Genomic DNA, 14,841 nt, shown 5'->3' with positions numbered 1-14,841 from the left:
TTCAAATTAAGGAATATGCGCTACATATATAGGATATATTTAACCGCATTTTTGTTTTATTTACGAATTAAACAAAAAGAGAGAATCTGAGATATTTAAATAAGATTTAAATATCTTAATCAATTATGTGTCGGAATTGATTGGGATTGGCATTTGAATTAATATTAAATATTAATTAAATAGTTTAATTAATCATTTAATGTTACTTTAATTTGAAATTCATTATTCAAATTAATTGTTGAATTAAAATGAAGAAAGTCAAAATGTTGACTTCATTTAATCGAAAAATCCATGTTAGTGGAATTTTGAGGTGTCAAAATTTTGTTTAACCAAACTTGCATGCTTGCCAAATAAACCCCACAAGTTTGAGTGGAAATTTGAGTGTCAAAATTTGGTTAACTCAAACATGCATGCTTGCCACATAATCCCAAACATTTGAGTGGAATTTTGAGTGTCAAAATTTGGTGATCTCAAATTTGCATGAACATGAAAACATGACTCTTTAAATAGAGTGATCATGATACATGGAAGGTCTTCTTCTTGGTGAAAAACCTTGAGAAAAACCTCTCACAAACACTCTCTTCATATATACAAAATTCCTCCCAAGTTTAGTCACTCACCGGATTCCACAATCCCGTTTCAAGGCCGGAGGATAGTGGAGAAGACACTAGTGGTGGTTTGAAACCGGTTCGTTAAGAAACTTGAGCGACAAAAAGTTAGTATTCAAACTCATGCTTTTGAAACATGCTAGCTAATTTACTATAATTGATGTACTTAGAGTGCCTAAGATCCAAATTGCTTCCGCATGTGTTCTATTAACACCATCAATTGGTATCAGAGAAGGTTTTATGCACTTTATTTACATTAATTTGATCATGGTGGGTACCATTTCATGAATGAAATTTTGTGGTTGCTAAAGTGGATGGTTTTGGTTTTGGCATTTTTTTTATGCTTCCATTTGATACAATTATTGTAATAAGCCTAATGTGTATGGGCTTTAATGAATGAAGAAAGGTCTGTAATTTTTATGGAGTCATTAGAGTTCATTTTAGGTTGTAATTGATCGAAAATGGAAAAGATAGCAAGCTGAACCGAAGAAGAAGATGGAAGAGGCGGTTTGGGTGTTTTTGCTACCTTTGGGGTCCGGTTCAACGTTTTTAAGGGTTGGTTCACCTAGTCGTGGACCTGGGGAGCGGTTCAAGTTATTTTAATTATTAATGAATAATTTAGTTAATTGCTTGTTTTAAAATGCCAAAACCAATCCACTTTAGTGTGTTTAATTAATTATGCATTATGAATGTATGTTTTAATTTAATAGAAAATTTATATGCATAAAGTATGTCATATAGATTTAAAATCCCACCATAGGCTAAGCATGTTTCATGCATTCCAAGTATGTTATAAGTGTTATAATGTATAGTATGCATGTTTAGGGTTCCATGAGTGATAGATATAAATTGTTATATTATTGCATGGAATGGATGATTATATAATTGTTATATAAAGCATGTTAGATGCATGTTATAGGTTATTTTCAACGTCATAAAACAAGATAGACGTTAAAATCTATAATAAAGATAAGTGCATGCTCACTTAGGGTTAAGAACCGAGCACGATCAATTTTAATAGTTAAAATAGGTTGATTACAAAATTGCAGTTACGAGAAAGCTCACCTGGCACGATCTTGTCTAAGGCTGAAGGTACTTAAGTTGACAGTTTACGAAACACCTACTACCCGGAGATCGGACCAGTACTTGAGCTTAGTTAGCCCAGTTTTATGAGCATGCTTAAGTGATGTAAGATTTAGAAAAATCACGTAGACTTAAGTTATATTTAATTAGCCGGAATATACTTAAGTAATGAGTATACCCAACCATCTAAAATACTTAGTGGGAGGAAAAAGGTGTATAAGATACATCATTTTCTTTTCATGCTCTCTGTAAAATTCACACAGTGAGATTCATGCTCGGCCTCGTGTTGCCCTGGGAGAGTCCTCCATTCGGAAGGTATATGCATGAGTCAATAACAAGGTGAATAGAGAAAGTATTACAGTAAGTGGGAGAAGGAAGTATATCAAATACGTCCTATGGTCTCCACCACTAGGCTGCACCGTGAGATTCCCATATTCCACCTGCATGTTGCCCTAGAGCAACTACCCATTCAGAGGGTCGTAACATGGGAGTCGAAACAACGCAAACTCAAGAAATGGATAGGATTTCTTAGGTCCATTTCCAACTTTGGCTTTTTCATTCGATAGCATTGTTGGGACCGATCTATGAGGTCTGAAAATGGCGGGTCACACTTACGAAGAAATACTAAGAGTTGGTATATTCTTGAACAAAACAACGATAATTAAGAACACTATAGGAACAAGAGTTATTCTGGGATTAGTGTTTAAGTCACTAATGTCTTGGTTTAGTGAATGAGTGATTGACTGCCCCTCGGTAGCAGTTGCTCTAACTCACTAAAGTATCGTTGCAAATTAATAATGATTTGGATACATTATTACATTTGCTAAAACTGATTTGATTAAACAGGATTAAGTCAAATCACTAATAGAATTTTCTTTATATCACAGCATGACAATCTCAATAGTACAATTACTCGCTTCTGAGAAATTAAACGGCGACAATTATGCAACTTGGAAATCAAACCTAAACACAATATTGGTCATTGATGATTTAAGGTTTGTTTTAACTGAGGAGTGTCCTCCAAACCCCAGCTTAAATACAAACCGAACAGTTCGGGATGCGTACGACAGATGGATAAAGGCAAATGACAAAGCCTGAGTGTACATTCTAGTCAGCATATCTGATGTTTTGGCTAAGAAACACGATGTTATGGGTACTGCTAAAGAGATTATGGAATCTCTAAAAGGGATGTTTGGACAACCATCCTTCTCCCTTAGACATGAAACCATAAAATACATTTACAACTGCCGTATGAAAGAAGAGACCTCAGTTAGAGAACATGTCCTGGACATGATGGTCCATTTCAATGTGGCAAAAGAAAATGAAGTTGTCATTGATGAGAAGAGTCAAGTCAGTTTTATCATGATGTCTCTTTCGAAGAGCTTCTTCCAGTTCCGCACCAATGTGGTAATGAACAAAATATAACATAACTTGACTGCTCTTCTCAATGAGCTACAGACTTATCAGTCCCTCTTAACGAACAAGGGACAAACAGGAGAAGCAAATGTTGCTATTTCCATGAAATTATTACGAGGATCATCCTCAAAAATAAGTCTGGACCTTCAACTTCTGAAAGTGTTTTGATGAAGAAGAAGGGTAAAGGGTAAAGGGAAAAATAAGATTCCTACTAACCGCAAACACATGGTTCAAAAAGCAGATAAAGGAAAATGTTTCCATTTAACGAAAACGAGCACTGGAAGAGAAACTGCCCAAAATACCTTGCAGAGAAGAAAGACGAAAAGACACAACAAGGTAAATATGATTTACTCGTTGTATAAATATGTTTAGTAGAGTATGAAAACTCAACTTGGATACTAGATTCAGGGGCGACTAATCAAATTTGTTCTTTTTACCAGGAAACTAGCTCCTGGAGAATGCTTGCAGACAGCGAGATAAGACTCAGGGTTGGAACAGGAGAGGTTGTCTCAGCAAGATTAGTAGGAAATTTAAAGTTGTTTTTTGGAGATAGATTCATTATATTAGATAATGTACTTTTTGTTCCTAAAATGAAAAGAAATCTAATATCTATCTCTTGTTTATTAGAACAATTGTATAAAGTATCTTTTGAAATCAATGAAGTGTTCATTTGCAAAAGAGGTATTCATATTTGTTCTGCAAAACTAGAAAACAACTTATATATGTTAAAACCGAGCGAAACAAAAGCTATTTTAAATACCGAGATGTTTAAAACAGCTGAAACTCAAAATAAACGACAAAAGATTTCTTCTAATACCTATCTTTGGTACTTAAGACTAGGCCACATTAATCTCAATAGGATTGAAAGATTGGTTAAAAGTGTTATGTTATGGAGCCTGATACTTATTTATAGCTTGGTCAACGGTTATATCAAGTAAAGCTATATTTGGTAAAGCTATATATAGTAAAGCTATATATGGTAAAGCTATATATGGTAAAGTTATATCCGGTAAAGCTATATATGGTAAATAGCTATATATAGTAGATGGCTAAATCTGATAAAGCTATATATAGTAAACTATACCATATATATATATCTGGTCCGGTAGAGCTTTGAAAATGTACTTTTCTATTCTCTATACTCTCTCTTGTTGTACATACCTGAAGTCATCGATAAAAAAGAAGAATCCTTTTAGCCAGAGTTCTCCTTGCAATTTTCTCTATCACATTCTTTGTGTTCATCTAGATCGAGCGTGTGCGTTGTTGTGTGATCCTAACAATTGGTATCAGAGCTAACGACTGATATCGATCCTAACAACTGGTATCAGAGTTAACGACTGATATCGATCCTAACAACTGGTATCAGAGGCAGGCGGAAGTCAGAGTCAGGCGAAACTCGCCACGATCTGTGAAGATGGAAAGTTCAAAGATTGGAATTGAGAAGTTCGATGGATCCGATTTCGGTTTCTGGAAAATGCAGATTGAAGATTGTCTGTACCAGAAAGATCTTCACGAACCTCTGTTGGGGGTGAAGCCGGATACCATGACCACGGAACAATGGAAGCTCAAGGATCGACAAGCCTTGGGGCTGATCCGGTTGACGCTATCGAGAAACATGGCGTTCAACATTATTAAGGAGAAGACAACGTCAGGTCTGTTGAAGACGCTGTCGAATATGTACGAAAAATCGTCGGCTATGAACAAGGTGTATTTGATGCGGAGATTGTTATGAGTCCTTGTGAGAACTGCATTATGAGCAAACATAAACGAGTTAGCTTCACAAAGATTGTTAGAGAATTGAAGAAAAGTACCACGCCCTAAAACGTATAGTTTGTAATAAAAACATATTCTATTTTCAATAAAGTTATTATTGCTGTTTATCAAGTAAAGATTGTTATTGAATAAAGTGAACATTACGATCACTAATCTAAATCCAATAAACTAAGAACACTCTGGCTATAGTATGATTACTTGAACTATATGTAGTGAATAAAAATCATGGGACCTCGTGCATGTATGTATGTCATGTGTATCAGGATACTTCCCCGTTATGTTAAGTTAGTACGGATGCATACCTTCGATATATATGTTCGACATGTTATCATGAAGACCTTTTCTTTTATGAGGGTCCAGTCACGTGTATTGTGTTGTGCCCGACAAAGTCCGGCCTAAGGGGCACGTATACCAATCCGTCTGAAGGGTCCATGTATGCGTACGTGGGCCGTGTGTAGAAAAGTACCATGCATCCAACTCTGCCAAGAATTGAAAAAAGCCTAAGGTCATGCTATGGTTTAAACGATAGGTCACAGTCATATATTGTGTGTGATTGCATTACTAACCGAATAATATAACTTTACACGATATAAGGTGTTTGCCTCACTAGTTGTGTTCGTATATCCCAACACCATTTTCGCATTTATAAAGAAATTTAAGAGGACCCTCTTGTAATTAAATATTATTTTGTATTTAATTTTGGTGTTGTTTATCTTCCTTTAAATTTATATTTTATCGAATTTTCATGTTTTATTTTATGTTACTTTTCATTTTTTTTGTTTGCTTTTTCATATTTTTAGTTTTGGTCCGAGATCCAAATTCTTGAAAATCGGACATCAAGAAAGATTGTGGAACTACAATGTAATATGTGAAACTTTTAATAAGATATATGGAAATCCAAGGATTGTGCCTACCATCCTATTCTAAGATCGATGTGAAGATGGCAGAAACATGAGCTTTTAATACCTATTTTAGATTTTATTGTTCCAAACTCTCTCTCAGATTGGTCCGTAAAAATCATCATTTTTTTTAGTTTTAATATAAAAACTATATTACAATTTTGAAAACTTGTATTCATATACAAATATAATATTTTGTTTTTCTTCATAATTTAAAATTTTGGAGAACAACAATACACTTCGTTACGAAATAAATTTCATAAAAAAAAAACAACATTTTTGTGTTATTCCATTATTTTTCATTGGTTCCGGAAGGATAATTCCACCAAAAGGAGATAAATAAAGCTTCTCTAACTTTTATAGTTCCACTTGTGAATCAATTCATCAACATTAGCAAGAAAGTTTCTCAAGTAAATTCCATCATCTTTAGCCGTCCAAAGACAAGTTCCTACAGTTCCACGTTTGCACCTATCACGGAGCCATAAGTGTTGCGTTTCAGGCCAAAAAATTTCAAAAGAGACATATGCTTGTGGCGTCTCCAATTTGCACCAATAGAGGGTTGATCCCCAAAAGCTAACCTTGAAGTTCCACTGGTAATCATCTCCATGATTAAGCAAACGATGATACCCCAAGTCATCGTCTTTAGACTGACAATGCACAAGCAACCCAAGTTTGCTTAGCCCATTAACCACATGAATGTAATATCTAGAAGGTCCTGGTGGTGGTAACGCGACCCTTGGAACCTGAGCCCCAACTAAAGCCACCGTGAAAAGAAAGAAAACGACAATATTCTTTATCATTTCCTAATCAACCTTTAGCTTAACTACCAATTTGTGTTGGACATGTGAATAAATATACGTACTTATAGTACATGCAAGAAACTATGTAAATGCATGCTATGGTTGCAAGAAAACTCAATCATTTAACTAATTTCCGTTATGCAACACAATTTAAGGTTAATTTTGGGATAATTTGAGAGATTTATTAGATTTTCAATAACAAAATTCCTTGAATAGATAATAGTTATTAGCCCAAGAATAATAAATATTTCATTGATTTTTAAAACACTCTCATAAAATGGACAACAAAATATGAATACTTCCCGGTAGAAAATATAAAATAGAGAAAGCAATTCATAGATTACATATGGTATAGCACCCAAGTCAGTCAAGGTATTAAATTCCCGATTTATTTTTTTAAGTTGAACTTTCAAACTTTTTACGAGGACCTTAGAAATTTTAGGGTGAGGTAGAACAGATAAGTTCAAAAAATTCTAGAACTATAGTTTCAAACAGGAATTGCGCAAGACTTCTTTCGCAAGAATTACTCAATGCCTGTTGGGAGAACCGTTATGGGGTTTTGATTTCATCATGTCACACCCTGAATCTCTAGGATGTTGGGTTTTATGCCCTAAAACGTATAGTTTGTAAACAAAAACATATTCTATTTTCAATAAAGTTATTATTGTTGTTTATCAAGTGAAGATTGTTATTGAATAAAGTGAACTTTACGACCACTAATCTAAATCCAATAAACTAAGAACACTCTGGCTATAGTATGATTACTTGAACTATATGTAGTGAATAAAAATCATGGGACCTCGTGCATGTATGTATGTATGTCATGTGTATCGGGATACTTCCCCGTTATGTTAAGTTAGTACGGATGCATACCTTCGATATATATGTTCGACATGTTATCATGAAGACCTTTTCTTTTATGAGGGTCCAGTCACGTGTATTGTGTTGTGCCCGACAAAGTCCGGCCTAAGGGGCACGTATACCAATCCGTCTGAAGGGTCCATGTATGCGTACGTGGGCCGTGTGTAGAAAAGTACCATGCATCCAACTCTGCCAAGAATTGAAAAAAGCCTAAGGTCATGCTATGGTTTAAACGATAGGTCACAGTCATATATTGTGTGTGATTGCATTACTAACCGAATAATATAACTTTACACGATATAAGGTGTTTGCCTCACTAGTTGTGTTCGTATATCCCAACACCATTTTCGCATTTATAAAGAAATTTAAGAGGACCCTCTTGTAATTAAATATTATTTTGTATTTAATTTTGGTGTTGTTTATCTTCCTTTAAATTTATATTTTATCGAATTTTCATGTTTTATTTTATGTTACTTTTCATTTTTTTTGTTTGCTTTTTCATATTTTTAGTTTTGGTCCGAGATCCAAATTCTTGAAAATCGGACATCAAGAAAGATTGTGGAACTACAATGTAATATGTGAAACTTTTAATAAGATATATGGAAATTCAAGGATTGTGCCTACCATCCTATTCTAAGATCGATGTGAAGACGGCAGAAACATGAGCTTTTAATACCTATTTTAGATTTTATTGTTCTAAACTCTCTCTCAGATTGGTCCGTAAAAATCATCATTTTTTTTAGTTTTAATATAAAAACTATATTACAACTTTGAAAACTTGTATTCATATACAAATATAATATTTTGTTTTTCTTCATAATTTAAAATTTTGGAGAACAACAATACACTTCGTTACGAAATAAATTTCATACAAAAAAAAAAAACAACATTTTTGTGTTATTCCATTATTTTTCGTTGGTTCCGGAAGGATAATTCCACCAAAAGGAGATAATAAAGCTTCTCTAACTTTTATAGTTCCACTTGTGAATCAATTCATCAACATTAGCAAGAAAGTTTCTCAAGTAAATTCCATCATCTTTAGCCGTCCAAAGACAAGTTCCTACAGTTCCACATTTGCACCTATCACGGAGCCATAAGTGCTGCGTTTCAGGCCAAAAGCTTTCAAATGAGACATATGCTTGTGGCGTCTCCAATTTGCACCAATAGAGGGTTGATCCCCAAAAGCTAACCTTGAAGTTCCACTGGTAATCATCTCCACGATGAAGCAAACGATGATACCCCAAGTCGTCGTCTTTAGACTGACAATGCACAAGCAACCCAAGCTTGCTTAGCCCGTTAACCACATGAATGTAATATCTAGAAGGTCCTGGTGGTGGTAACGCGACCCTTGGAACCTGAGCCCCAACTAAAGCCACCGTGAAAAGAAAGAAAACGACAATATTCTTTATCATTTCCTAATCAACCTTTAGCTTAACTACCAATTTGTGTTGGACATGTGAATAAATATACGTACTTATAGTACATGCAAGAAACTATGTAAATGCATGCTATGGTTGCAAGAAAACTCAATCATTTAACTAATTTCCGTTATGCAACACAATTTAAGGTTAATTTTGGGATAATTTGAGAGATTTATTAGCTTTTCAATAACAAAATTCCTTGAATAGATAATAGTTATTAGCCCAAGAATAATAAATATTTCATTGATTTTTAAAACACTCTCATAAAATGGACAACAAAATATGAATACTTCCCGGTAGAAAATATAAAATAGAGAAAGCAATTCATAGCTTACATATGGTATAGCACCCAAGTCCAACAAGGTATTAAATTCCCGATTTATTTTTTTAAGTTGAACTTTCAAACTTTTTACGAGGACCTTAGAAATTTTAGGGTGAGGTAGAACAGATAAGTTCAAAAAATTCTAGAACTATAGTTTCAAACAGGAATTGCGCAAGACTTCTTTCGCAAGAATTACTCAATGCCTGTTGGGAGAACCGTTATGGGGTTTTGATTTCATCATGTCACACCCTGAATCTCTAGGATGTTGGGTTTTATGCCCTAAAACGTATAGTTTGTAAACAAAAACATATTCTATTTTCAATAAAGTTATTATTGTTGTTTATCAAGTGAAGATTGTTATTGAATAAAGTGAACTTTACGACCACTAATCTAAATCCAATAAACTAAGAACACTCTGGCTATAGTATGATTACTTGAACTATATGTAGTGAATAAAAATCATGGGACCTCGTGCATGTATGTATGTATGTCATGTGTATCGGGATACTTCCCCGTTATGTTAAGTTAGTACGGATGCATACCTTCGATATATATGTTCGACATGTTATCATGAAGACCTTTTCTTTTATGAGGGTCCAGTCACGTGTATTGTGTTGTGCCCGACAAAGTCCGGCCTAAGGGGCACGTATACCAATCCGTCTGAAGGGTCCATGTATGCGTACGTGGGCCGTGTGTAGAAAAGTACCATGCATCCAACTCTGCCAAGAATTGAAAAAAGCCTAAGGTCATGCTATGGTTTAAACGATAGGTCACAGTCATATATTGTGTGTGATTGCATTACTAACCGAATAATATAACTTTACACGATATAAGGTGTTTGCCTCACTAGTTGTGTTCGTATATCCCAACACCATTTTCGCATTTATAAAGAAATTTAAGAGGACCCTCTTGTAATTAAATATTATTTTGTATTTAATTTTGGTGGTGTTTATCTTCCTTTAAATTTATATTTTATCGAATTTTCATGTTTTATTTTATGTTACTTTTCATTTTTTTTGTTTGCTTTTTCATATTTTTAGTTTTGGTCCGAGATCCAAATTCTTGAAAATCGGACATCAAGAAAGATTGTGGAACTACAATGTAATATGTGAAACTTTTAATAAGATATATGGAAATTCAAGGATTGTGCCTACCATCCTATTCTAAGATCGATGTGAAGACGGCAGAAACATGAGCTTTTAATACCTATTTTAGATTTTATTGTTCTAAACTCTCTCTCAGATTGGTCCGTAAAAATCATCATTTTTTTTAGTTTTAATATAAAAACTATATTACAACTTTGAAAACTTGTATTCATATACAAATATAATATTTTGTTTTTCTTCATAATTTAAAATTTTGGAGAACAACAATACACTTCGTTACGAAATAAATTTCATACAAAAAAAAACAACATTTTTGTGTTATTCCATTATTTTTCATTGGTTCCGGAAGGATAATTCCACCAAAAGGAGATAATAAAGCTTCTCTAACTTTTATAGTTCCACTTGTGAATCAATTCATCAACATTAGCAAGAAAGTTTCTCAAGTAAATTCCATCATCTTTAGCCGTTCAAAGACAAGTTCCTACAGTTCCACGTTTGCACCTATCACGGAGCCATAAGTGCTGCGTTTCAGGCCAAAAGCTTTCAAAAGAGACATATGCTTGTGGCGTCTCCAATTTGCATCATGTCACACCCTGAATCTCTAGGATGTTGGGTTTTATGCCCTAAAACATATAGTTTGTAAACAAAAACATATTCTATTTTCAATAAAGTTATTATTGTTGTTTATCAAGTAAAGATTGTTATTGAATAAAGTGAACTTTACGATCACTAATCTAAATCCAATAAACTAAGAATACTCTGGCTATAGTATGATTACTTGAACTATATGTAGTGAATAAAAATCATGGGACCTCGTGCATGTATGTATGTAATGTGTATCGGGATACTTCCCCGTCAAGATCTCTTATACTCCAACATCGTGAAGAGTTTAACTATCTCCATGTCGGTCTTGTCCAAGTCGCGGTAAAACCATTGTTCAGACTTGGATTAGATATTCCAGTCCTTATCTCCTTACGAGATAAGAGACATGAAGATTTCAAAACAAAAGATCATTAATTTCTGCTTTGCAGAACGTTAGTAATTCTTTATTCATTTGAATAGGTCGGGCTTTTGTAGGAATATTTTTCTCCTCGAAAGCTTTGATATAAGGAAGATCAACAATATGTTGTTTCCTATTCCAAAATGCATTTGGGATATTTGAACAAACTTCTTTTTCTAATTGAGTTTGTAAAGTTTTGATTTTAAACTGGACAGTTTTGTTTTGAATTTGTTCTTCTATTCTTTTGAATGAAATTTCTTATTTCAAAAAAGAAATTTGTTTTTCTTTATAATTTAATACATTTATTGATTGAATAATTGTATTCTTTTGAAGGTTATTTATTTCGCTAATCCTTATGGCGGAAAGAAAGTTAAATTTTATCTTCTTTCCTAAGGCTTTTGATTCTAACCCTTTTTCAGTTATTCTAAAAGGATATAATTGAGTAATGAAAGGAGTACCTAGGATTAGTTCTTTTACTAGAAGGAAGGAATTTACGAAGCAAATTCCATCATTGCAAACATGAACTTTTGATAGTTTGTAATTAATTTTGAGTTTGTTGTTGTTAGCACCTCTAAGGCCCTCAGTAGTTTTTTCAAAATACTTTGTAGGTATTAAGCCTTCTTGAATGCAATTTTGATCGGCTCCAGTATCTATGAGAGCCTTTAGTGTGATTTTGAAATCATAAATTTTTAAGGTAACGAGAGCGTACCATTTTTGAAATTGAGAAGTGGTGATGGCTCCAACGAAGGAACTTTGAAAATCTTCTTCATCCAGGTTCGGTTGCGCCGTTTCCTTTTGTGCTGGCAGCCTTTCCTGAAGATTGAGAATTTCTTGACGAAGCGTATAAGATTCTGACCTGGTTTCAGATCTTAGCGCCTGTACCTCTTGTTTGAGATTATTAATCTCTCTTTGTAAATCTTGAGTAGTGAGTTCCCTCGGTTTTTCAAATCTTTGGAGAACAAATTGGAGTCTGTAGGGATTTCTTTCTTCCCTTTCAGTTGGCCTAGAGATTGTCTTCGCATCCCTAAGTCGTTGAGCAATCTTCTGTTGAATTTCTGGGTCTTGAACTTTTTCTACTACTTCGAGTAGAATTTCTTGATCCTTGGTAAGGACATTTATGCATCCTTCGCACGTCCTTTTTCCTTCTTGTTCTGATTCGTATTCTGTGCTAGAATATGAATCAGATTCTTCTTGGAGTTCGAGGATTTCTCCCTCGCTTGATTGCTCTGAGTCAGTTAGGGTCAGTCGTAATAGCTGATTTTTCAGCTCTTGATCTATATCCAACTCATTGATCTTTCCTTTGATTGGACACTTGTTAGCATAGTGTCCTTCTTCACGACATTTGAAGCAAGTTTGCTTTTTCTTTCCTCTATGGGTTTTTGTAGGAATATACTTCCTTCTTGAGTATGTTGGCTTCTGAGACTGCATGGGTTTACTCCGATATGTTTCTCTAGGCCTGTATGAATGATAAGGTTTTGGATGCGTCTTAACCTTCTTCCGTCTGGAGGTTGAGGGAGCTTCTATTCCCTTGCATCCATATTGATCGCAAAATCTACCAAGCTCTTTTCTGTTTGATATCGAAGAATTGAGCTTGTTTTGAATCTTTGACTCATTACAAAGTCTGAGTCCTTCTTCTATGATGAAGGATGCTATGGATCCGTATGACAAAGTTTGCCATGGAATTGTTCCATTGTACTTTGTCTTAAGACCATCTTTGATCCTCCTTGAGAAGTGTTTTGGTAGTCCATTGACGAAATTCTCTTTCCAGAATTCCAACGAACTATCTGTTCTAATAAGAACTTTGCTGAAGTACATGTCTTTGTACCACCTGAAATCACCTAAGGTAGGACATTTCAGATTCATGAGTATCTCAGCGGATCTCTCCTGGTATTTTAGAGGGTCGCCGACGAAGAATTCTATGAGGGTATATATGAGGGTGTTGACAGCATCCTCTACCCTTTCATGTTGTACCTCGGTCCTAGTTGATGGACCTTCTTTGATAATTTGAGTAGTTGGTCTAATGACATAGTGGTTTAATATCTGTTGGCGGGTTGTTTCGTCGAGATATTTGTCCCACCAATCCTTGAGTTGCCCGGTAAATCCGGTTACCAAAACTTGAGCTATCTGATGGTCGGATTTATGGCCTTGTAATTTATACGCGCCTGCGGCCATCATCATTTCATTTACAACATTCATTATCAGATAGTCAGACAATCAATCGATATTCCATTCATAGATTGCTAAACCATCGTAATGAGCTTGAGTTTGTAGTGTCTTTTCTTCGAACTGGATATCCGGAAAAGACGGTTGAGGATACCAGTTTTTCTGATTACTGGCATTATTTTGACTTCTTCTAGAGATCCTTTCAATTCGATTGTAGAAAGGTTCTTCTCTCTCGTTTGCAATCTCGTCTTCGAATTCTTGGTTCTCGTCGTCATTGTTAACGACATTGACAGATGAATCTTGAGGCGTCATGGCGGGATTTAATATCCTGTCTAACTTTTCCTCTATCTTGGCCATTGCAGCCTCTTCTTTTGAAATCCTTTTTGTAAATATTTCGAGATTTGCCGGTCTGAGTATTGGTATTGACTCATCAACCTTTGGTACAGAGCTGCTTGCCTGTTCTTGCTGAGTACCTGATTTCTTTGAGATTTTTCCCTCGATACTTTCAAGTTGAGTAGCGATCGTGGATAAAATCTTATTTGAATAATTGTTTTGATGCTGGATATTCTTGATATCCTTTAGGGTCGGATTACCCTTTTCTAGTCCTTCCGGAATATGTTTGAAAGGGCTAGCTTTGACCTTTTCTCCGTAGTAGTTGTCGAATTCGACTTCTTCTAACGGAGGATGTTTCGAATATACCTCGCCTCTTTTGGTAGTCTTCCAACTCCTCTGGGTCAAGGTGCATACCTGCAGAATATTTTCTTCAAACCATTCGAAGAATGGTATATTTTCTTTGATGGCTTCCATATGAGAATACCACTGAGCTCTTAATTCATTTCGCTCAGCCTCTTTGTAGGTTTGGAAGAAGGCATTTCTTTTTGAAGAGTTGGTAGTTGACATAAAATCTGCTTTCAAAAATTCTTTGTCTATCTGGAAATCAGCTGTAATGACATTTAGCTGGCTTTCGTAGACGGATTGAGTATCCATATCCGTATGGGTTGGAGACCTTGAGCCATCTTCATAGTGGATTGACGCCCTTTTTTGATCATAACTGACCTCTTTTACCTTTAAGGGGTCATACATTGATCTTGATATTCCTGAAGTACTTGGTCTAGAACTCAGGAATTCTTTTACTTTTGACTCTGACGAAGGTTCTTCGCTGAATTTTATTTCAACGCTTCCATCGTCATGTTCGATAATTTGGACTGGGTTTTGAGATTCTTTCCTCTTTGGAAGATTTGCATCTTCTATTTTCCAGAGAGTGCTTCTGGTTATTTGATCCCAAGAGAGTGTTTTTGGGACAGTCACTGATGATTTTCCAATATTTGCTTCTATGAGCATAGTCCATCCTTTTGGTGAGGATCTTAATGCTCTTGGAGAAATGTTTGT

At 34.9% G+C, this 14,841-nt stretch overlaps 2 protein-coding genes across 2 annotated transcripts; both read right to left on the bottom strand.

Annotated features, from left to right (window-relative positions):
* Positions 1-6,129: 6,129 nt before the first annotated feature.
* On the bottom strand, positions 6,130-6,579 carry LOC147784767 (S-protein homolog 1-like). Its single transcript, XM_087120966.1, has one exon. The coding sequence runs from the start codon at positions 6,577-6,579 to the stop codon at positions 6,130-6,132; it is 450 nt and encodes a 149-aa protein (XP_086977092.1).
* Positions 6,580-8,402: 1,823 nt separating this feature from the next.
* On the bottom strand, positions 8,403-8,852 carry LOC147784766 (S-protein homolog 1-like). The gene has a single exon (XM_087120965.1). It carries the CDS (start codon positions 8,850-8,852, stop codon positions 8,403-8,405), a length of 450 nt encoding a protein of 149 aa, XP_086977091.1.
* Positions 8,853-14,841: the final 5,989 nt, after the last annotated feature.

Source organism: Cucurbita pepo, unplaced genomic scaffold, assembly GCF_057944985.1.
Source record: "Cucurbita pepo subsp. pepo isolate OVF unplaced genomic scaffold, ASM5794498v1 scafford_27, whole genome shotgun sequence".
NCBI classification, from domain to species: domain Eukaryota; kingdom Viridiplantae; phylum Streptophyta; class Magnoliopsida; order Cucurbitales; family Cucurbitaceae; genus Cucurbita; species Cucurbita pepo.
Note: the sequence above shows the minus strand (reverse complement) of the source record. Positions and strands in the feature narration are given on the sequence as shown.

Bases quoted from the DNA above. Each gene is read 5' to 3' on its own strand.
- LOC147784767 (XM_087120966.1), bottom strand. From the start codon at position 6,579: ATGATAAAGAATATTGTCGTTTTCTTTCTTTTCACGGTGGCTTTAGTT.
- LOC147784766 (XM_087120965.1), bottom strand. From the start codon at position 8,852: ATGATAAAGAATATTGTCGTTTTCTTTCTTTTCACGGTGGCTTTAGTT.